The 22967-nt window shown below is 39.3% G+C and overlaps 1 protein-coding gene across 1 annotated transcript in view; it reads left to right on the top strand.

The window, feature by feature from the left end:
- creb5b (cAMP responsive element binding protein 5b) overlaps window positions 1-22967 on the top strand; it is a 201634-nt gene that overhangs the window by 18074 nt on the left and 160593 nt on the right. Inside the window, exons 2-3 of the mRNA XM_042346896.1 lie at window positions 16188-16253; window positions 17680-17773. Of these exons, the coding sequence (XP_042202830.1) occupies window positions 16200-16253; window positions 17680-17773 (148 nt within the window). The 5' untranslated portion in view covers window positions 16188-16199. The remainder of the gene's footprint in view (window positions 1-16187; window positions 16254-17679; window positions 17774-22967) is intronic.

The following is a 22967-nucleotide window of genomic DNA, read 5'->3' as shown; positions in this document are numbered from 1 at the left end:
ATACCTAGTGATCAAGCATCTTACACAATATCAGATTTCTGGGAAATAAAACCAAAATAAACCTTGAAACTAAAAACACAAAAATATAATAATTTTATCTTGCAGCTCCATATCCAGTGTGTTTTTTTGGCAATGTGAGGTTGGTATTTGGCTTTAATTCTGGTTTTACATGCTCTGATATTAAGGTATTTCAGAAGTTGAAGATCTGTTGAGTTGTAGTTCTTTACATGACAACAGGAAACAAGGATACATTCAGTTTAATCTCTCTTTCCTTCCATTATAACAGTGGGAAAGATATATGGATGCTTATTTTCCACTAAAGCCAATCTACCCAATGCACCGATGGTACTTTATCTGTATTGATAAGTACCAGTGCACAACCACCGAATGGACATCTCCTAATAGATTATGCAAAGAAAACAAAATGCATACTTGCCACTGGAGCACCTGTGATTGATGGCCCTCTCATCGATCTCCAGGGAAGCATTGATATATACTCACCATTGTGTGCATAAATGTAATGGTGAGATGAAAACATTATTGATTGAGAATATTTTTCCAGATGTAATATTCAGGAATATCTAAGGTGATATTTCCACAGTTTTTACAAGCTTCCTTCGCTTTTAATGGCATAATGATATAGTTGCAAAGGAAAATGTACTCTCCACTGTGCCAGACTAGAATTCTGTGCCAGATTTGTATTTTTATAGTAAGTGAGTTTGCGGACTATAATTGACAAAGAGCCAGAGAGATGTGGAGTAGAGGTAAAGAGAAAAAAAGGCACAGATGCAACTCTAAGAAAAGAAAGTATACCATAGCAAAATATAGGAATCTAAGAGAGTAAAATGAGGAAACTGGAGCAAGGTCAACATTGGACAAAAATCATATTTTAAGGTTTCATAATTGTACTCTTCCTTTCCTTCCTGTCATAGCCTCTCAGCCTGGCTCAATTAGTACACTTGCCTCTGGGTTAGAAGATTTGGAGTTTAAGTCCCATATTGGAAGTTCGAACTCACATCTTATCTTGGCACTTCAGTGCAGTCCTGGAGGAATACTGCATTGTCGGAGGTGGAATCCTTCTGATGAGGTGCTAAACCAATGCTCTTTCTGCTTGTTCAGGTGTACGTTAATGCTTCCATGCCACAATTCAAAAAGAGAAGGGAGGTTCTCTTGGTGTGCTGGTCATCAGTCCTCCAGATAAAAAAAAGGTCATTCACTTCATAGCGGTTTGTGAGATATTGCTCTGTGTAAATTAGTTGCTAGTCACTATACTTTACAGAAAACTGAAGCATATAAGAACATAAGAATTAGGAGCAGGAGTGGGCCATTCGGCCCCTCGAGCCTGCCCCGCCATTCGATAAGATCATGGCTGATCTTCTGACCTAACTCTAATTACCTGCCCTATCCCCATATCCCTCTATTTTTTAAAAACATCTATCAGTCTCAGCCTTGGAAATGTTCAAGGACTGAGCATCTACAGCCTTCTGAGTCCTAAAAGGCTGACCCTTAATTTTAAGACTGTGACCCCTGGTTATAGATTCTCCTACCAGTGGAAACAGTCCCTCAGTGTCTACTTTATCCAGCCCTTTAAGAATCTTATATGTTTCAATAAGATCTCCTCTAATTCTTCTGTACCCCAGAGAATACAGCCCTAGTTTATTCAGCCTATCCTCATAGGTCAGTCCCTCATCCCAGGAACTAACCGAGTGAATCTACGCTGCACCCCCTCCAGGGCAAGTATGTCCTTTTTTAAATAAGGAGACCAAAACTGCACACAATTCTCCAGGTGCAGTCTCACCAAGGCCCTGTACAGTTGCAGCAAGACTTCCCTACTCTTGTACTCTAAATCTTATGCAATGAACGCAAGCATGCTATTCACCTTCTTAGTTGCTTGTTGCACCTGCAAACTAACTTTTTGAGACTGGTGTACAAGGACACCCAAATCCCTCTGAACACTAACAAATCTCTCCCTCTCTAGAAAATAATCTGTTTTTCTATTTTTGCTTCCTAGGTGAATAACTTCACACTTCCCCACATTAAATTCCATCTGCCACTTACTCGCCCACTCCCCTAGCCTATCTATATCCCGTTGCAATCTTTTTGCATCATCCTCAGAGCTTACTCTCCCACCTAGTTTAGTGTCATCTGCAAATTTAGATATGTTACATTCAACGTCCTCATCTAGATCATTGATGTAAATTGTAAAAAGCTGAGGCCCAAGCACTGATCCTTGTGGCACTTCATTAGTCACATCCTGCCAATTCGAGAATGACCCGTTTATCCCTACTCTCTGTTTTCTACCCGTAAGCCACTCTTCAATCCATACTAATATGTTCCCATTAATCCTGTGGGCCTCAACCTTGTGCAATAGCCTTTTGTGTGGCACTTTGTCAAATGCCTTTTTAAAATCTACATATACTACATATACTGGATCCCCCCTATCTAACCTGCTAGATACATCTTCAAAAAAACTCTAAAAGATTAGTTAAGCTTGACTTCCCTTTTGTAAAGCCATGTTGACTCTGCCTAATCTTGTTATGGTCTTCCAGGAATCCCATAACGACAACTTTAATTAAGGACTCAAGAATTTTCCCTACCACTGAAGTCAGACAAATTGGTCTACGGTTCCCCATCTTTTCTCTCCCACCCTTCTTAAATAATGGTGTTGTTTGCAATCTTCCAATCAATGGAAACCGTTCCAGAATGCAGAGAATTTTGGAAGATCAAAGACACGCCATACACTATCTCAATAGCCACCTCTTTCAAAACCCTAGGATGTAGGCCATCAGGTCCAGGAGATTTATCAGTTTTAAGATCTGACAATTTAACTGAAACCATTTCTTTTCTAACATTAACTTCCCCAAGTTGCTCACTAACATTGTCTTCTTGGTTCCCCTCTATTCTTGGTAGGTTTTCAGTGTCTTCTAAGGTGAAGACAACAGCAAAGTACTTGTTTAATGACTCTGCCATGTCTCTACCTTTAACGGACCCACTTTTACCTTTGACAGCCTCTTCCTCTTTATATACTTGTAAAAACTCTTGCAGTCTGTCTTTATGTTCCTCGCTAGTTTGCGCTCATATTCCATTTTCTCCCTCTTTATCACTTTTTTGGTTCTCCTTTGTTGATCCCTAAAGTTCTCCCAATCCTCGGGTTTACTAATCATCTTAGCTGTTTTATAGGCTTCTTCCTTTAACTTTATACTTTCCTTAACTGCTCTAGTTAGCCACGGTTGGGCCACCTTTCCTGTGGCATTCTTATCCCTCAAAGGAATACGTGCTCGCTGGGAATTTTGCACTATCTCCTTAAACGTCTGCCATTGCTGGTCTACTATCAAATTCTCAAGTCTAATTTCCCAGTTTATTTTAGCTAAATCCTCTCTCATACCAGCAAAGTTGGCTTTACTTAAATTTAAGATCTTTGCTTCGGACTTAACTACTCTCTAACTTAATGCTAAATTCCATCATATTATGATCATTTTGCCCTAGAGGAACCTTAAATTCCAGTTTCATTACACAAAACAAGGTCTAATATGGCCTGTTCCCTGGTTGGCTCCTCAGCATACTGATCAGATAATTATCTCTAATACATTCTATAAACTCTTCCTCTATCTTACTTTTCCCAATTTGGTTGTCCCAATCTATATGCAGATTAAAATCACCCACAATTAATGTTTTTCCTTTGCTACATGCTCCACTATTTTCCTGTATTATACCTTGAGATATTGTGACTGCTGTTCAGGGGTCTGTAAACTACTCTCACTAGAGTTTTCTGCCCCTTGTTGTTATATACTTCTACCCATACTGACTCTACTTCCTGCTTTTCTGATTTAAAATCTTTCCTCTCTACTGTGTTTAATCCCACCCTTTATTAGCAGGGCCACCCCCCCATCCTCGTTTACCACATTGCCTATCTTTTCTATACACCACGTGCCCTGGAATATTTAGCTCCCACCCTTGATCTCCCTGTAACTATGTCTCGGTGATGGCTACTAGATTATACCCGTTTGTTTCTATTTGTGCAGTTAATTCATCTATCTTGTTTCGAATGCTTCACACATTCAGATATAGCACCTTTAATTCTGACTTCAGGCTATTAGTCCTATTCACCAGTACCCTAACCCTGGGCTTCTTTTCCCTGCTTGACACGCTTTGCTCATCTCCCTCATTAATCTGCTCTCCCACTTTCATCGGTCCTAATTTTACTTGTGACGGATTACATGTGATTGATTTTACCCCCCCGCCCTTTATAGTTTAAAGCCCTGCCTACCTCCCTATTAATTTGTGTCGCCAGGACATTTGTCCCAGCCCTGTTTACGTGGAGTTCATTCCTTTGGAATAGGTCCCGTCTCCCCCAATACTGGTGCCAGTGGCCCATAAAGTGAAACCCCTGCCCTCTGCACCACTCGTTTAGCCAGGTATTCAGATCTTTAATTTTTTTTGCCTGTACCAATTTGCCCCTGGCTCAGATAATAATCCCGATATTAATACCTTCAAAGTTCTACTCTTTAGCTTAACTCCCAATTCCTGGAACTTGCTCCTCAACTCGTCCCTACTGGTCCTACCTACATCATTGGTCCCTATGTGAATCATAACACTTGGATCCACTCCCTCCTGCTTCAAATTTTTCTCCAGCCCGGAAGTGACATTCTTCATCCTGGCCCCAGGAAGGCAACAGAGTCTTCTGGTCTCCCTGCTACAGCTGCAGAAAAGTGTGTCAGTCTTCCTGACTGTCTCATCCCCAATTACCACTATATGCCTTCTGACTATTCCCCTTTGTGTGGCCTCCTGTATAGAGGTGTTGGGGTAAGTTTGCCCATCTTCCTCACAGACTTCCTTGTCCACACAGGTTGCAAGGATTTCATACCTGTCAGACAAGGTTAAAGCCTGGAGTTCCTCTGCCCCTCTCTTTTGGGTCCCCTTACCCGCCTGTCTGACCGTCATCCAGTCCTGTCTGCGGCTGGCAACAGAATGTTCCCTGGGACTCGGGGGAGTGTCTGGCTCCAGGATGAAACTGTCCAGGAAGCTCTCCCCATCTCTAATGCTGCACAGTGTCTCCACCTGAGACTCCAGCTCAGCTATTCTAAGCTGGAGCTTCCTCAGTTGCAGACATTTGCTGCAGATGAAGTCACCCAGGTTCAGGTTGCCATCCATCAACACCCACATACCACATTCCTCACACATCACCTGCCAGGCCATTCTCTCACTCTCTTATCCCTATATTATTGTCATTAGAAGATATACTACAACCTTACACCTGCTTCCCCCTCTGCACTCAATTCCCACTCTCACCCATTTCCTTCTCACCTCACTCCAGACATAGCTCACTCTGGGCTCTCTGCTCTCGCAGTGATCCCCGTTTTATACCCTCTGGATGCAACCAGTTTCCGATTGGTCAGCAGTAATTTAGAATTAACACCTAGTCAAGTGATTAATCAGTTTGTTGCTTCTTATTGGTTAAGTCTAATCAGTTACAGTTGCTCTCTGTAGAGTTTTGCCACAAGACCAATCTACCAATGGGATCAACAGTTTTAACAGTTTTTAGTAGCACAACACTTGAATGCTCACAAGAGCAGTTCCCATTCTCCCCAATTCCTTCTCTCTCTAGCCTCGCCTCACTCTGGGCGTAGTTCACTCTGGGCTCTCTGCTCGAGATGTTTCAAGATGTTTTACAGTGATAATGTGCTATATTTGAATGCAAGGATTATTATATTTGTATCTTTCTCTCCCTAACACTTTTCTTACCAACCCTGTCATTGGTGAGAATAAGTCATTAAAATGGATAAAACAATGTAACTTGTTCTATATCTAGTATATGTTTCTGAGGTGAGAAAATTAGTTTCTTGAGGTTTAGGTTTAATTTGGGCTTTATAGGTCTTTATACCGCCTTTAATTTTTGCTGATGTTTAGCAGGACAAATAACTTGTTGAGAATGAGAGTGTAACAAGATATATTGACATCATTAAACCAAGGAATATTGAGTCATTAACCCAAGACATTTCAGGAATATTGGGGTGAAAATTTCCTCAGCTGTTAAGCTGGTGTTCCAGTAAACAGCAGGCTAATATCACAATCTGGTGTGTGTGGCAAGTGCAATGCCATGGCATGCCTCCAGGATCAGAGTTCTGACAGAATTGGGGTGCAGGGGGAGCTGAGAAGGATCATAAGCCAGTATTTAGTTATCAGCTCCCTTTAGCTACTGACTAGTTTAATTGACCACATTTATCAACGGTTCAATAATTAACACAGCAGGGATCACAATTTTCACCCTATTTTTGTATCAACTGTGCATGAAATTTTACCTCCCTTGTACTGTTAAGAGTGAGTCAGTCCTCTGGACAGGTTTTCATATGATAAAGTCAGAGCTGAATTGTTTCAAACAAATATTTGAAAAATTAACAGAAATAGTCATTGATGCATGGAAACATAAGATGTTAAATCTAATTGCAATTCTTTATGCTCTACAATTTCTTACAAAGGGGCTACTGACTGACACTATAATATTTTTTTTCTTTTGCACTATAATATTCTTCATCGTCTACCCTGATGGTGGGTTTACATTCCATAGAATGTGACCTTATTGGATTAAGGAACACTGTTGGAATAATGTAAGATGACTTCTACCCACATCATTTAACCAGTCCACAATCAGAACTCAACAGCGCGTGAAACTAACATTGTGGACAAAATGAGAAAAGTTGCATTCTCGAGTCCTGTCACCCTTGCATTTTGATAGCACCTTTCAGGCGGGGCAGCATTGCAGAGCACTTAACAGTGACAGAACCTTAAATTTGATGGGGCCTGACGCAGATCCCTCGTAAGACATGCAAAGCTTTGAGATCTTGGCTTGGGCTTGAGATTTCATTGGAGTTGAAGTTCCATGACTCTGTGTTACATGCAGGGAATGCCCTGGAGAAAATGCTGTTTATATCGTGGGAGCTTTGGCATATAATACATTGCTTTTTAGAAATCAGTATCTTGTTACATTATGTGACTTAATTTTTACATAACACAATTTAATGTCCCAGGACTGTAATGGAAAAGCTTTGGACATGGAGCAGAGTTCAGACAATGTCCTGTTTTATAAATGCTATAAGACAGTTACTCTATGGTGTTAACAGTTGTTCAGTGAAATAATGATACTTGCATTTGATGTAGCACCTTATCATGTCTTCGAGACGTCTCAAAGTGCCTCATAGAATATACTGTAAAGTGAATTGTATTTTGTGGGCAAAATGCGGCAGCCAATTGTGCACAGCAGTGTCCCACAAAGAATCGTAAAGAGCTCCAGTAAATGTGCAATTTTAATGTTGAATCAATACTAAGACTACATCGCATTAGTAGTTTAAGGACCACTGCATCTGAATTAACAATAGCAGTGGCAGTTCATCTCAAGGAGGTTGTCTCGCGCTGCTTCAGCTTGGCACCATTGGTCGTATAACTGTAGCCAATGTGAAGTGCGAGTGAAGAGCAGTATGTGCCATGGCGCTTTGCCAACATTAAATATGGAACCAGCAATTGCACTCTGGTTGTGGAGCACTGCAGATAACTACTGTAGGCAGTGTCTGCTTTACTTAAGGAGAGAATAATGTGAAACTGCCAGTGGAATTCCAACTTGTACTGATCTACTGCTTGGTACCAATTTGAAACAGTGCCTATAGTACAACTGATCCTTTGTGAATATTTTCACACTCCCTTTCCATTGTTTTTTACTCAGTTCAAATGTGTGCCTTTTTTGAATACGCATCAATACAGAATGCACACAAATAATATTTAAGAGAAAGAGAAACAATTGAAAATGTTGAATTTTCTTCTGTTGCATCCCCATTGACAATCTTACAATCAAATAATACTTTTAATATATGGGTTCTGCTCTCTCTCATATCAATCTAATATTTTATTTATGCATATACCACAAGGACAGTTGTCAGCGTAGTTGATGAGGTTGTGGAAACCCCATATCAGGGTTTGAGCATCAGTGGGGCATTGCATTGTTGGAAGTGCCATCCTTTGTATAGAACGTTAAACCAAGGACCCATGTGTCTGTTCAGGTGAACATGGAAACAGTTGTGGTATCATTAAAACTGAGATGTGAATTTTCCTGGTATCTCGGCTCACAATTCTCCAGATAAATTGGTTAACAGCCACAACTACAACAACTTACACTTATATAGCTACCCTCCATGCAGGGTAGCATCTCAGAGCGCTTCATTCACTTTGTGGCTGTTTATACAGTGTGCAAATTGGCTGCCTCGTTTGGTTACAAAAATACAGTCACAGCACTTAACAGCAATAACCTGTGAAGCATTTTGATATTATAGGTGTTATATCAAATGCAAGAATTACTATAAGGACTCAGTATTCTTTACAAAGTCATGCTGTTCAAGTGAGTAATGACATCTGACATGATCTGACGTGATTCATTTCAAATTGAATTTAGAGGTTGGAGATTTGATCAGTTTAATAGTGATTACCCTTTATTTAATTAGTATTTACATTTAGGCTGATATCTTACACTGCAACAGTTCCTAATTGGGAAGGTGATTGTCTCTCAGTCCTTTGCTGCTCTTGAACTTCGTGCTAGGAAATACTCGAGATCAGTAATCAATAGATTTTACAGAGGAACCACGTAATAGTGTGTGCTGTAGAGTGTTACCAAGTACAGTGATTTGGTAAAGAGTCTGATATTTTGATATTTTTCAGTCACAGCAGCCTTATAAATATACATCTTATCTTTCGGAGCCAGTCATGCCTGGTTTGATTATTCTTTTGGCCGATCGTAGTCCTACTTTTTATTTTATAGCATTGGCATTTTATAAATTTTAATATTTCCATATTTAGATACATTGTTATACTTTGCAAGAAAGAAAATATCTGCATGCAGATAAAGGAAAGAAACTGAAGAAGGCTGATATTCTCCAGTGTAAATGAGAAAGATAGAAAATCGCACAGATTCCTCTGGTGTCTCATTAAAGGGTTGTTGTAAATTTAAAACTAGGATATTATGGGGTGGACAGGACATATGTATCTTGTACAGAGATGTAATCAGACACCACCAATGTACTGCTCTCAGTTAATGAGAACCATATGAAATTGCCATATGTAAGTTAATCATTCTCAACTATTGTATTTGTTTACTGTTTAGTAAAATGTAAGTTCTATTGTTTCAATACTTTGCACAATATACTTTCATGTTACAGGCAAAAAAAGGAAAATTGGCAAAGAAATTCTGAAAAAAGTGCAATAATGTGGGAACATCACTATTCACACTGGCACAGAAAAGCTTTTTGGGCTCTCTCGATTGTTCAGTGAGTTTATTCATGAGTAGCAAAGCAGTGTAGACTGCGGAAGGTCTCGGGTTCAATGCCCAGTCTGCACTGAGTTAGCTGATTGTGTTGAAGGAGCACTCGGGGCGATTACATTGTCTTCGGCGCTCCAGGCGAGGGAAGGAAAAAGCAGCCAGAGTTCCCACTCTTGATTGCTGCGCAATGACCCTGCTGGAGGAGTGAGTATGTAAAAACGAATGGGGATAACATCAGGGTGGGCTGTGATGCTCTCTGTGGTCAACTAGGCTGCTAATGCTCAGTGTCTCGGTTCACACATTAATAGAGGCTATTTGGTTGAAGTTAGACTCAAGACTAGTGCTGAACTGTTCTTCAGTTCAATTTTCATTGAGTATTTATTTTTAATTTGAAATTGACCACATTTGTAAATTCATAACTGACATGTATTATATAGGTACTAACCTTCTAGCATATAGTTATGGTCTGTGGTTATATATGTGGTTCAGATGATTATGGTAACACATTACTGAGTCAGACAGGATTTTACTTGATGATTATTGCTTGTGGAATCTTGGGAAATAATTTAATCCCTTCCAGACTGGACTACATAACCTCAAAATACACAGTTCTCAATTTTCCCCTTTACACTGTAACTTGAGTTGCCCAGTAAGAAACCATTAGATCAGTTGAAGAAAAAGGAAGTCAAACACCTTCAAGAGAGGAGTAAGCAGGAGAAAAAATTATGAGAAAAAACAACAAGATAAAGCTTTAGGACATTCTCAGAGAAACAAGGTTTTGCACAAACATGGAAAGAGGAATGAGCTATTTCCAGGGTCTTGGGATATCATCTCGACGTGAAAGGCACTATACAAATGCAATTTGTTGTTCTTGTTGTTCAGTCAATCCATCCTGGTACCCCATTTTATGTGCTCATGGACAACTTTTAAACAAAATTAACTTCTCCACTTTTTTATATTCTTTAATATCCTTACTTCCCAACTTTCTATCTATTTCTCCAATCTAAACATTTAAATTGATCTTGCATCTGCTATCTGATGGAGCAGTGCATTCTACATTTTCACAACCACTTGTGTCAACAAATGTTTTCTGGATTTACTCATTACTGCTTAGTTTTAATAAGATTATGTCCCCCCTTCTTCTAGATATCCTTACTAGAGGAAAGAATGTTCTTATACTTGTCAATTCCCTTTCTCATTTTGTACAACTCAATTAAATCACCCTTTAACCACTTCAATTTAAGGGAACATAATCCAAATTTATCCCAGGAATTTTCATTTTTCCTTCCTGGACAAGTGCTAATAATTAGCACCATGTTACATAAGTGTGTGGTGTGTGGTCCAGGGGCTCATTGTCTTTTCTAATACTGCTGCTATGATAATAATCCCTGCATTTGATATAGCGCCTTTCACATTGGAAGGGATATTTCAAAGGGCTTCACAGGATTTAGTGTGAAGTGTAGTGACTGAGTATTTTTGTAGGCAAACGCAGCTGCCAATTTGCACAGAGCAACAACAACAAGATTACATTTCTATAGCACCTTTCACGTCGGGAGGATCTCCCAAGGCTCTGAAAGAGCAATATCCCACAGACTGTCATGAAGTAAATTACCCATTTTCTGTAGGGGATTCTTGGTCAGGAGCACTGGGCAATGGATTTATAAATGTATTTAAACCATATATACATTCAGTAAACCAAAAGTAGATTTGAAAAAATGCACCCATCCTCATCCAGCATCCATGTCATACAACCTTTACTTGAAAAATCTCATTTGAATTCCCGTAACTTCCTGTCAGTATTTCTCTCAGACCACCCTGGATATGGTAGGACAATGGGGGCAGTTAGAATGACTTACATTACATTAGCAACACTGTACTATTTTCTGTGCTGATTTGAAAGTAATTACTTTGTGGCTCAGGTGCAACTCAGGTGGCATTGCAGGCAGGAATATTGGGAGCAATATATATTAAGGCCTATGTAGCCCAGGCTGGAAAGGATTAAAGTTTTTCCCTAGATCTTATAACTGAAAATCATCAACTGAAGTCCCAGAAACTCAGTAATGTGCTGCCATAAACATCTGGACCACATATATAACCACAGACCATAAATATATACCTCCTGAATGCTTGTACCTACATTATACACGGCAGCTTATGAATTCACCTAAGCGGAAAGATGTACGATTAAAAGCAAACGGCTAATTACAATTAAAACAAACAAGGATCATTGAACACTAGATGTGAGTCTTCATGTTTAAAATGTGAATTCTTGGATTTTTTTGATTATACAGTATTTATAAGTGCTCTCTTAATAGAAATGCTGTGACTTTACAATAACCATGTGTTTCTCCACATTGTGGATTTCTTAAATTGCTCTTTTTGGTGCTGTGATGTTGTTGCCAGCAACAAGCAGATTCCCATTAATTAGACCAACTTGTTAATCAAAAGAAAACGCAGAGAACTTTATTTGGTGATCTTAAAAATAAACTGCAGATTTTAGTTGTAACAGCAGCAAGAAAAGCAGTATTTGAAGCAGCAAAGAACAAAGCATTTGCCAGCCATTACTGATCATGAAGAACAATTGGCAGTAATTCATTTTTTAAAAGTTAAGTCCTTTGAATCTGCTTTCCATATGTTTTAAAACTTTCCAGTACAAAGCCACCCGTAGGTTTACACAGTTTTTTTTCTACCATCCGCACAACATCCTCTCCATTAAGATGGGAACTGGTAATAATCAGTCTATTTTGCTGGCAATAAATATGCTAGAATTTCAGCAATTCTAATATTCATAGCTCTTTTGAAAATTCTGACTTTTTTATTGCAGCCCAAAAGTATTATGCGAAATGCAATACTCATTGCTTCAGTGTATTGACCAATTTGCTTCAATCTGTTAATCTTTTATGATATATGAAAATGATGCTATAAATGAGAGGAGCTTGTGGTTACACAGTGAAAACATGTCACAAAAATGACCACCATCAGAACGGAAGAGGAAAGACTGTGGAAGGACTGTTCCTGATACCACGAAGAAGATTTTCTTACGGAGAGTAGCTTTTTTTGGCAAGAGTATAAATCTCTCGTTGTTCCCCTTTCCATTAGTCTTCTGAGGCCATGAATTGACTGTAGTTAAGAGAGTGTCCAGGCAACCAGCTCCCAGACTTCATGTCCCTTGCCTGTCCTGCCCTACTTTGAGTGGGCAAACTTTCAGTCGTTCTGCACCTGCTCTCTGGAAATCCAACCTGTAGTACCTCCATTTCAATCCCTCCCTTTAAAACACGCCTTAACACCATTTTTTGGTCACTTATCCCCCTCCACCTTCCTCAGCTCTTTCCACCCCTAGCTCGGGCTCCCAGACAGTTCTGTGAAGACATTGAGACATCCTCCTTGTGTGAAAGCCGCTATATAAATGTAAAATTTTTGTTGTTCCTCTCTGAGTGAAAATTGTTTTCCATCCTTAGTTTTCAATTATTATAATTACTCACAAAGTACATAAAAACAACACTTAACTGTTTAGGTGCACATATCCTCTACATCATTAACAGAAAATGCCCTCCTTATTACATAGTGGGGTACTGCTAAGGCTTCATTGTTCACACACCAGAGATGGATAATTGAAGCCACACTTGGAGTGGCTTCAGTTATTGAGAGCTGACAATTCCTCCATCAGCCCTGACCAAGGCAGCTTTTTCTCACCTCTAGCCAGCTCAAGTAGGTGAAGGGAAAGAGAGTAGTCTAATCCATTTGAGACTCTGTTCACATTTTCTGAATATAGAAGTCAAAAAAGGATGAAGCAAAGGTTTGTAAAGGGGCTTGTATTGATTCTGCCATTGGATAGAAGCATGACGAAATAAATGTAACAATAAATCTATAGTATTGCACATAGATAAGACATAATCATGTTTAATTAGAGCTTGAATACTCAGGATATTGCTGTTTTTTATACTGCTGGAAGTCAAGTACATTTACTTCCAGTAGATGAGCACTATGAAGTGGGAAGGTTCATTTAGAATTCCTGCTCCTCACTTCATTAATCAGGAGGACCTACTAAAAGCTAAGACTTGGTTTTGCAAAGCTACTTGTGCACAGGCTTCCAACATTTGGCTTTTTTTAACATTATTAAAGAGATCATGTTGGAACCATTTCTTTAATAACATTAAAAGAATTCCTGTGAAATATCTCAGGCCTTCCAGTGGACCACCAAATAAACTTTTAAGGAATATTGGGCATGACACTGATTTGCACTGCTGCATTTATACAACTTGGGAACTATCTCCTTTAGGTCATAATCATAGCTTTAGAAATTAGGGTGGAACTGAAGAGCATTGCATTTTCTAAGAAGGTATTGGCAGTTTACTGAATAAATGTATGCTTGTGTACTGTTGAGTTCATGTTATGGAACGGCTTGTTGAGAGGTAGGTTGCAAGCTAAATCCACTCTTTAAAAACAGATAAATTCTTACCGCATCATCTAATACAGGATAATTACAGTATAATATTCTCAATGGAATCTTGAGAAAAATGCAAGTTTAAGAAAAAGAAAATCAAAAAGATTTTGATCTGTGCACAAAGACAGCCATGTACACTTGAGAAGGTTAAATTGAAACTTATTCAGTATTATTATCATTAGCGTGGAACAATGTTTGCTTTCATCTTGTGTTTTTGATTTTGTTACTCATTGTTTTGTACGGCAAACCTTCTATAACAATGGAATACAAGATAATAAGCCTACTCTACACTGCTGGAGATTGTAATGTGGTTATCATGACATTCCGGTGGATAACAGAGAGCTATGCATAAATCATGCTGTTGAATGCTTTAAACAGATCATACTTCTTCCATCCCAGTATACATCAACTCTAAAATGTTCCTTGGAACTATTATTGAATAGTTAAAAAGAACCATGAGCCAATATTATAAGAATGCCTCTGGTACTGCTTTTGATCTGTTTAACTCATTCTGTAAATGCTGACTGTTGGCAAGTACAGTATTAATGCTTCCTCTGTCATTAATCAGATTGCTCATTTATAATAATTTACTGCATGTTGAATAAGGTTGGGAGCGAGTTACGTCTGCAACAAAATCATGGGGTTGTGATATCCTAAACTGTGAGACAAAAATTGGAGCGCGAGATTGAATGAAGTATGATGTGAAATTATTTCCTTTAGCTTCTCTTTTTTTAATGTTTCATTTAATGTACTATACTGTAGCAATGCTGTTCTGTATGTGCTTTGCCTTTTGCTGCAGTTTGTTTTAGCTTTTAGAGGTTAATGATACTGATTGGTAACATGTATTTCTCCTTGGACGGCAGTACAGTTTTGTTTTCTCATTCAGCAAGCTGGCAAGATCAAATGTTTAGATTTAAATTCAACATTACCTGAGATCGTCTCCAGGATTACTCGGAGGGCAATGTGATGTGATACTGAGCCTTACAGAGCAGGCAGAAGAAACCTGTTTTAAATAATAATAATCCTTCCATTTGATATAGCGCCTGATACAGGACTCCATATTAAGTGCTCTGAGACGCTATCCCGCGTGAAGGCTGCTATATACATGCAAGTTGTTGTTTGTCTTATCATGCTTGCGGAGTCCTGTAGCTTAGTTGTTAGAGCACTCGCCTCACAAGCGAGAGACCTGGGTTTGATTCGCGGCAGGGCTAAATGTTGGGCAAATTTCCTTACTCCACACGCTTGTATTTACCGAGCAGTAATAGGAACCTGGTTGTTAGTCGATTGGCGGATCGCGTTTCTGGGGGTAATAAATCCTTCAAAAAAATAATAATTGCTCACTTAAATGCACGACTGTTTGTGGGACACCGCTGTGTGCAATTGGCTGCCGCATTTCACCCACAAAATACACAGTCAATTCACTTCACAGTATATTCTATGAAGCGCTTTGAGCCGTCTTGAAAACGTAATAAGGTGCTATATCAAACACAAGTATCATTATCATGTCTTCGATAAATACACAAATAAATACTCCAAAAGTAAACGAGGATAAAAATAGGAGTGTAACTTATTACTTGAATTTTTTGATCTATGTAATATAGAACAACAAAACAGCTTACATTTATACAGCGCCCTTCGCATAGGATAACATCTTGTACTTAATAGAGGAGAAAACCTACATTTTTGATACCAATAGGGACAACAGAATGATGTCTAGCTGAGTACGATTAAAAACAAAGTGGCTTACTTGTATTACAATTTTCAAATGTTTGCTGACCATTTCAACATGCAGCTTGCTCCAAGTAACTTGCAAATATCATGTTACCTCTTGTCAACCTGCGCCTAAACTTTCTAGGATTATGTAAGCAGATTGCATCCCTCTGAGGAGACAGTGTAGACTCGCTTCCAGACCAGCCACATTTGCTGTTCAAATATGGAACTCTCAGCAGTTTGGTTTGCAGACTCTTATTTATGGTAATTGATCAGACACCTGGCTGACTAAAGCAGAAAAAGGGAACGTTAACATTCAATTCTGGATGAGGAGTGAATGGTACTTGTTTGGAAATGCAAGCCACTTCTAGAACTGATGTATTGGACAACAAAACAGCGCTGAGCCAATTTCATGCTTACATTCTATTGCATCACTTGGCAGTTTCTCCATGAAAACTGAGATTGTACAACTTGACAAGTCTTGCAGATTTGTGCAAATTGAGCAGACCTCAATTGTGATTAAGTGGTGACTGTTGTAAGCCAACCACATTTTTTCTTTTTGAAAGTATGGTGTGTTGTGTTATTATAACTATGATATCTAATTAGGAATTGGCTGAGGTCCAATTTGTGTTATGGCAGTGGTATGAGCAATATTTCTTGTTTATTAATACAAAATATTTTGCTCAAATACACAGTTGCCACTTATTTATTTATTGTTCTGTATTTGGTTATCAGATTAATTCAGTTATGAATTTGGAGCAAGACCGACCATTTATTTGCAACGCTCCAGGCTGTGCACAGGTGAGTATTATACTATCTTCATAAGGGCTTCATTGTAAAAATATATAAATAAAAAAAGGGTAAAAATATGTTGTGACAATTATCCAATATTTAATGTAAACCATACTCAAATTGAAGAAATTAAGTGATTTTTGCACTATCTTGAAAAATCTGAAAGTTGATTAAAAACAGAATATATTTCTCTATTGTTATTCTTGGCGTAACTCCAAAGTTTGTCTTGTATTTTGAAGATTGGGACGAAAAGACAGAAAATTACACATCATCGAAAAGTACAATCCAAACCTGTGTTACGTTATTGACAGTTTTGGGAGTGAACTTCTATCCTCCCCTGATATTAGTTTGTTGAGCTGTCTATGGATCTACTCTTTTTGTTTTTGCAGCTTGTGTCTTTTATTCCCACAGTACAAAATACGAGCCAAACTTTGAGTTGCTCTGGCAACTCTACGTTTACAATATGGAAATAAATTTTGTTTTAATCAGATTTTTCAAGATACTGCAAAAAAACACTTAATTGCTTGAGTTTGAGTATGGTGTATATTAAGTATTGGATGTGAGGGAGAAACCAGGACTCGTATCAAAAGTTTTCATTGGGTCCTGGTAGATATTCTTAATATCCGCCTCCACTTCGTCTCAGCAAATGGCTTCTCCTCCAGCCCCCGCACCATCTTGTGAGGTGTTCCTCAGGGCTCTGTCCTCAGTCCCCTCCTCTTCACCCTCTACATGCTCCCCCTTGGTGACATCATCCGCAGTCATGGGATAAATTTCCACATGTATGCAGATGACACCCAATTCTGTCTCTCTGCCTCCACCCTCAACTCCAGGACTACTGGCGTTGACTCCACTGGCCCCCCATCCCTCAGCGGATCGAATTCAAGTTCCTCATCCTCACTTTCAAGGCCATCCATTGCCTTGCCCCCTCCTACCTCTCTGACCTGCTGAGTCCCTACCAACCTGCCCGCTCCCTTCGTTCAGGGGGCTCTGGTCTGCTCCATGTCTCCCACCTGACCCACCCTACCATCAGTGGCTGAGCTTTCAGCCTCTCTGCCCCCACACTCTGGAACTCCATCCCACAGTCCCTTCGCCTCGCTTCCTCCCTTACCTCCTTCAAGGCCAGTCTCAAGATCTTCCTCTTCGATCGTGCCTTTGGTTTCCCTCCAACCTCTCTGCCTTCCCTCACCCCTACCCCACCCCTCCCCCATGCTTGGGTCCTGACCCCTGACTGTCCAGCTCCTTTGGGATGTCCCCCTGACGTGAAAGGTGCTTTATAAATGTTATTTTGTTGTTGTTGTTAATAGAATCAGATTCTCTGTGAGACCAAATTGATTAAAAGCATACAGAATAAAGAATTACTGATTTTTTTAAAAAAGCTGAGCTATTGCTATTCCTCAATGCTAGTGAGTTAATGGAAATTTTGTTTGTCTAACAGCGATTTCCAACTGAGGATCATCTTATGATTCACAGGCACAAACATGAAATGACTCTGAAGTTTCCGGCAATAAAAACAGACAACATTTTATCAGGTAAGAGCAAAATGATGTTGGTGATGAGTGAAGAGTGAAAATGTTCTCTCTAGGAAGGTAACCTTCTTAAGTGCTCTGGGACACTACCCCAAGTGAAGGATACTATATAAATGCTTCTTGATGTTGTTGTAACCGGCATTACATACTGCAGCACAATACCAAAACTTCAAGATCGGTACTCAATTAAAACCTATAATATTTTAGGGGTGATTCTTCTTGGGTTGTTAAATTGAAGTTCCTTCCTTGCTGAGGATATCTATTCTTTACTGGGTGGTTAATTTATAAGTTCTGGTCTTTTTTTATGGATTCACCCATTATAAACTCTTACTCCCCCAGGAATCCTAAAGAGAGTCATCTCTGAAGTGTAAATAAAAAACAATGTAAGCAAGTATCTCGTACCCCGTGGGGTGGCTTCACAAAGCACAAAGCAATTAACTGTTGGGCTACAGAAATATAAATTAATACTTTTTCTCCAGTTAACATTGTAACCAGATTATGTTATGGACATTCTTGTAATGTGATAAAATCTCCACCTACTGTATGTACTCAATATTTAGACATGTGTCCTTCAGGTGTGATTCCACATTTCAGCAAAGAGTGGTGCTGGCAGCTTAATATATGACTTGCCTATGTGTTAGACTCCTGTTGGTTCTAATTGTTTAGTTTATTCTAGTATAAAAACACGGGTTTAAAGAAATAAAAATTAAATCAACTTTAAATTGATGTATGTGATCGCATGTCAGACACAAGGTTTGTCTTAAACTGGGGATTCAATCTGGGGATTGGATTCTTATAGTGAGTGGACTTCTGCACTTTGAATTTTTTTTATATATGGGTAAAATACTATTAAAATTTATTTTACTTCCCCCTCTGATTTTTCTCCCCTTTTCCCTCCTCTCCTGAAGATGGTGACTTATGCTGGGTATGGTTTCATCAGCAGTGGCAGCCCTCTGGTACCTCACCAAGTGGTCATCCGTCATGTGTGAGACTGGACGGTGAGTGCCAAAGGGTTATTTAACTATGAAGCCAAATCCAGGCCTCACCTGCAGGTGTTCGTCCACACGTGCAGTTCAAGTGGGAGGTTGCCGGATACCAATCAAGAAGGTGAACCCTGGCTACATTTTTTCAGGGTCCATTTCATGATTAGTGTCTAACACTTCTTTAAATTTAAAAATTCATAATGTATTGATCAGGAATTACTTGGATCCTGTAGCTCAGTGGTTAGAGCACTCGCCTCGCAAGCGAGAGACCTGGGTTCGATTCCCGGCAGGGCGAAACCTTGGGCAAGTTTCCTTACTCCACGTCTGATAATAATCCCTCAAGAAAAAAAACCAATAATAAATTGGTCACTTCAATCCACGTTTGTTGCTGCGCTGCTGCGCTTCATCCACAAATATACAATCAATTCACTTTACAGTGTATTCTATGAAGCGCTTTGGGACGTCCTCCCGACGTGAAAAGCGCTATATCAAATGCAAGGATTATTATTATTATTATTATATCAAATGCAAGGATTATTATTATTATCTTTATCTTTCAGAGAACCCCTCCCCCCCACCCCGTCGCCACTGGGCACTGTCAGCAAACTTATGCCAGTTTCTGTTAAACTGGTTTGTGGCTTTGATTTTCAAATTATGGATCATGTTATTTGACTGCCAGCGAGAGGAATGTTTTTATTTCTAAAAAGCTCAGAGTAACCTGCAATCTCACTTTCTAGTAGTTGAAGTTGATTGGTTATCCCAGGATAGAGGAGGCTGAAGGAAAAAAGGGGAAGCTGTTAGTTCCCATCCCAGTTTCAGAAAAATGACAGAAAAGACAATTATAGACACACACAGAAACTAAATCTGATCGTGGAGAATACTAAGTCCTAGGATCAAATCCCTGTTCCTCCCTCTCACTCTGTCACAATTTACTAAAGCAGAGGCAGAGATAGTCAACAGAGTTTAGGCCCAAAGCACCAGCTATAATCTATTAGACATGACCTAGTCTTATAAAATGTATCATTTTCCACTGACAATATGTCAGACAATATCTAACTGAGCTATTTTTCTAATTTTTTTTCATATTGGAATCAACATAAAGCAGTGTTAAATTCACTTCTAGTCCAAAATACTATTATTCCTGGTTGGAAGGTTGATGGGAACCCTAATAAGCAGGGACGGCGGTCAAGAGAGATTGAGATTGAGTCTTGGACTTGCCTCTTTTGGCAATTTAACATTATGACTGGAATCTAGTGAAAGACCAAAGTACACAGCATCTCCACTGTATATTTGAGGTGGATAAGTTCCAGTGATCTATTTGCTTCTGGATATAATATAATATATTTGGCAAAGAAACTCTACTGTATGATTCTTTCTTTCTTCAATTTTTCCCCTTTTTCATAGTGGGATATGGTCTCTGAGCAGGTAAAAGGGAAATTCAAATATGTTGATCAAAGGCATGGTCAAACAGATACATTTTTAGGAATATTTTGAAGTGGGGAAGAGATTTCCAGTAAAGGGTTCTTTTAAAAGAAAGGCTATGGAGGCTCATCACCAATGGTGGAGTGGATGGAAGGGAGCATCAAATTGAGAATTGACCACAATCGGAAGAGTGAAGGATATAGGCAGAGAATAGAGCTGGAGGATATTGCATGGATAAAGTGGGGTGAGACAGTGGAGGAATTTGTCCCTAGAAAAACTGAGAGCCAATGAAATGTGGCAAAGACGGGGACATTGTGGAGCAATTAACATAATAAAGGCCCTTAACTGACCCTCTCATGGTCAGTTATTGGTGTTTAATCTGTGTGGGATTAAACTAATGGACTTCCAGTTTTCCTCTGAAATAATCAGTACTGAGGCCCACCCTCCTTGCCACCATTATTGGATTCCTGATCATAAAGATGGAATAAGGAAATAAATAAGTCCCTCTTAGAGATAACTAGCACCTCCAGTGTCACCAACTAATTAGAAATGAACTAATCTGCAAATACCCAATGAAAATCTTCTACTTCAAAGTAGCGTAGGTCATTATAGATAATTAAATAAGGAAAAGGTCCAGACATAATCTAAAACTAATTATGAAAATTGTTACAGGACTTCCAGTGTTGATCTTTGAACCGGGAATAATAGTGTTTGTTTATTGCACTTGACTTTTTATATGTGGGATCACGATGGAAGTGACTCACATGAAGAAAAACGCAGCACAGACTTGACGGTCTGAAGAGCCTGTTTCTGTGCCATAACACTCTAAGCTCCAAAATAATTGTGCCATATTATCTCTGGCACTCTAAAGGTTAATATAAATGATAGTGTTCAGTGAGGGCTTTGAGTCTTGTTTACATTCTAATGAGCACAACACAATCAAGCATTTAAAACCACAGTAAGAATACCCTGGAACACAGATTTCTAAATGTTTCAGATGATCTGTCTCATTATCAATCATACAGATAGCTCTTGCCTCAATGTATTGTGCTGATATGTGAATCCAATCAAAACCATACACCAGTTATACTTTGCTGTATCACTAAGCACAATGACAAGCATAGGCACAAGACTGTCACGCTGTGCCAACACAAATCCCTTGAAGTTCCATGGATTCACGTTGCTATTTAGAGTCAGAGAGAGTGGTAGCACAAATGCACGTGTTGATATGCATGTACTTATAATACACATCCTCATTTCAGTGGATATGAAATCAGGTCTATTTTAGCAACTATAAAAAAGGATTGGTCCAAATCTTGCAAAACTGCACACAAGAAGGCTGGATACCAGAAAGGCACCATTCATCTTAAGCAATGTGTGGTTACAAGCTTCAACCTCATTAGATAATAATAATAATAATAATCCTTGCATTTGATATAGCGCTTTTCACGTCGGGAGGACGTCCCAAAGTGCTTCACAGAACACACTGTAAAGTGAATTGACTGTATATTTGTGGGCGAACGTGGCAGCCAGTTGCGCACAGCAATGTCCCACAAACAGTCGTAGATTGAAAATGACCAATTTTTTTATTATTGTTTTTGTGTTTTGGAGGGATTATTATTAGGCGTGTGGAGTAAGGAAACTTGCCCAAGGTTTTGCCCAGCCTGGAATTGAACTCAGGTCTCTCACTTGCAAAGCGAGTGCTCTAACCACTGAGCTACAGGACTAGATGGTATTACTTTGTGTCTCTATTGAGTATTTCTTTAATCCCAGTGGATAAAGTAGTCAAGGTTCAAAGATTTTCCAGAATTGTAAGTCTTCAATTGATAAAGGGATCTCTGGGGACTGCTCTGAAGGCTGAAAACATTTATTTTGTGAGTAGCTGAGCCACATGGTAGTTTTAATCTCTGGTGTGTGCTGAGTTAGGCTGGACTCAGCTGGATAATAATTGGGTGTGACAATTGGCCCCACCAGTGGGGAAAATAACCCAGGGATTGTATTCCCAATTGCCATTAATTGTCCCCTGTTGAAGATGTGCATTTGTTGATATTGAGTATGGAAAGAATTGGGCTCAGCTGCCATACCCCCAAAACAAATAACCAACTAACATTCACTTTCTCATGAATAATGGCCATATGGCAAAGGTACTGCTAGGATGACTGGCGCTTGGGGGATTGTACCTCAGTAGCAGAAACAAGGCATCAAACAGCTTCAGGACAGCAGTGTAAAACAATTCTGTACTGCAAGAGAAAAACTAAAGGGAAGCTCTTATGTGAAGTTTGAACAAATATAAACTGTCCCAAATTATAGTATTTTCATAACCACATGTGATATTCTGAATTGGCTGCTGTTTGTAATAAGTCATTTCTGACATGTAGAACACAAATTCCTTATCACAGTATCCATTTACAGCGAGTGTTGCCCTCTCCCCTGCTGTGAGGCAGTGATGAACATTACTGCTGCATCCTGTTGGTCTAGGCACGTCACTTAATGTATCAAGCCAACATTCTCTGCACTGACCCCATGCTGAAGTCAGAAGAGACTTGGTAATTTTATCACAGATATGCATGAAGCATTTCTATTTTTATGCCTTTTGTTGTAACGTTTTTACCCCCCAGAGATTTTTGGGAGTATGTTCACACTTTTTTTTATCTTGAAGAATTATTTTGGGTGATGGTGTTTGTACATTGCTCCCTGATGGAGGGAGAGAGTTAACACTCGTGCTCAGCCATTTATAAAGTGAACTGTGGAGTGGTGCCAAGCCTAGCATGGGTCTAGTAGAGCCAATGTGA

The sequence above is a fragment of the Callorhinchus milii genome, unplaced genomic scaffold, assembly GCF_018977255.1.
Source record: "Callorhinchus milii isolate IMCB2004 unplaced genomic scaffold, IMCB_Cmil_1.0 Scaffold2, whole genome shotgun sequence".
Classification (NCBI taxonomy): Eukaryota; Metazoa; Chordata; class Chondrichthyes; order Chimaeriformes; family Callorhinchidae; genus Callorhinchus; species Callorhinchus milii.
This window is presented reverse-complemented; position numbering and strand designations above follow the sequence as displayed.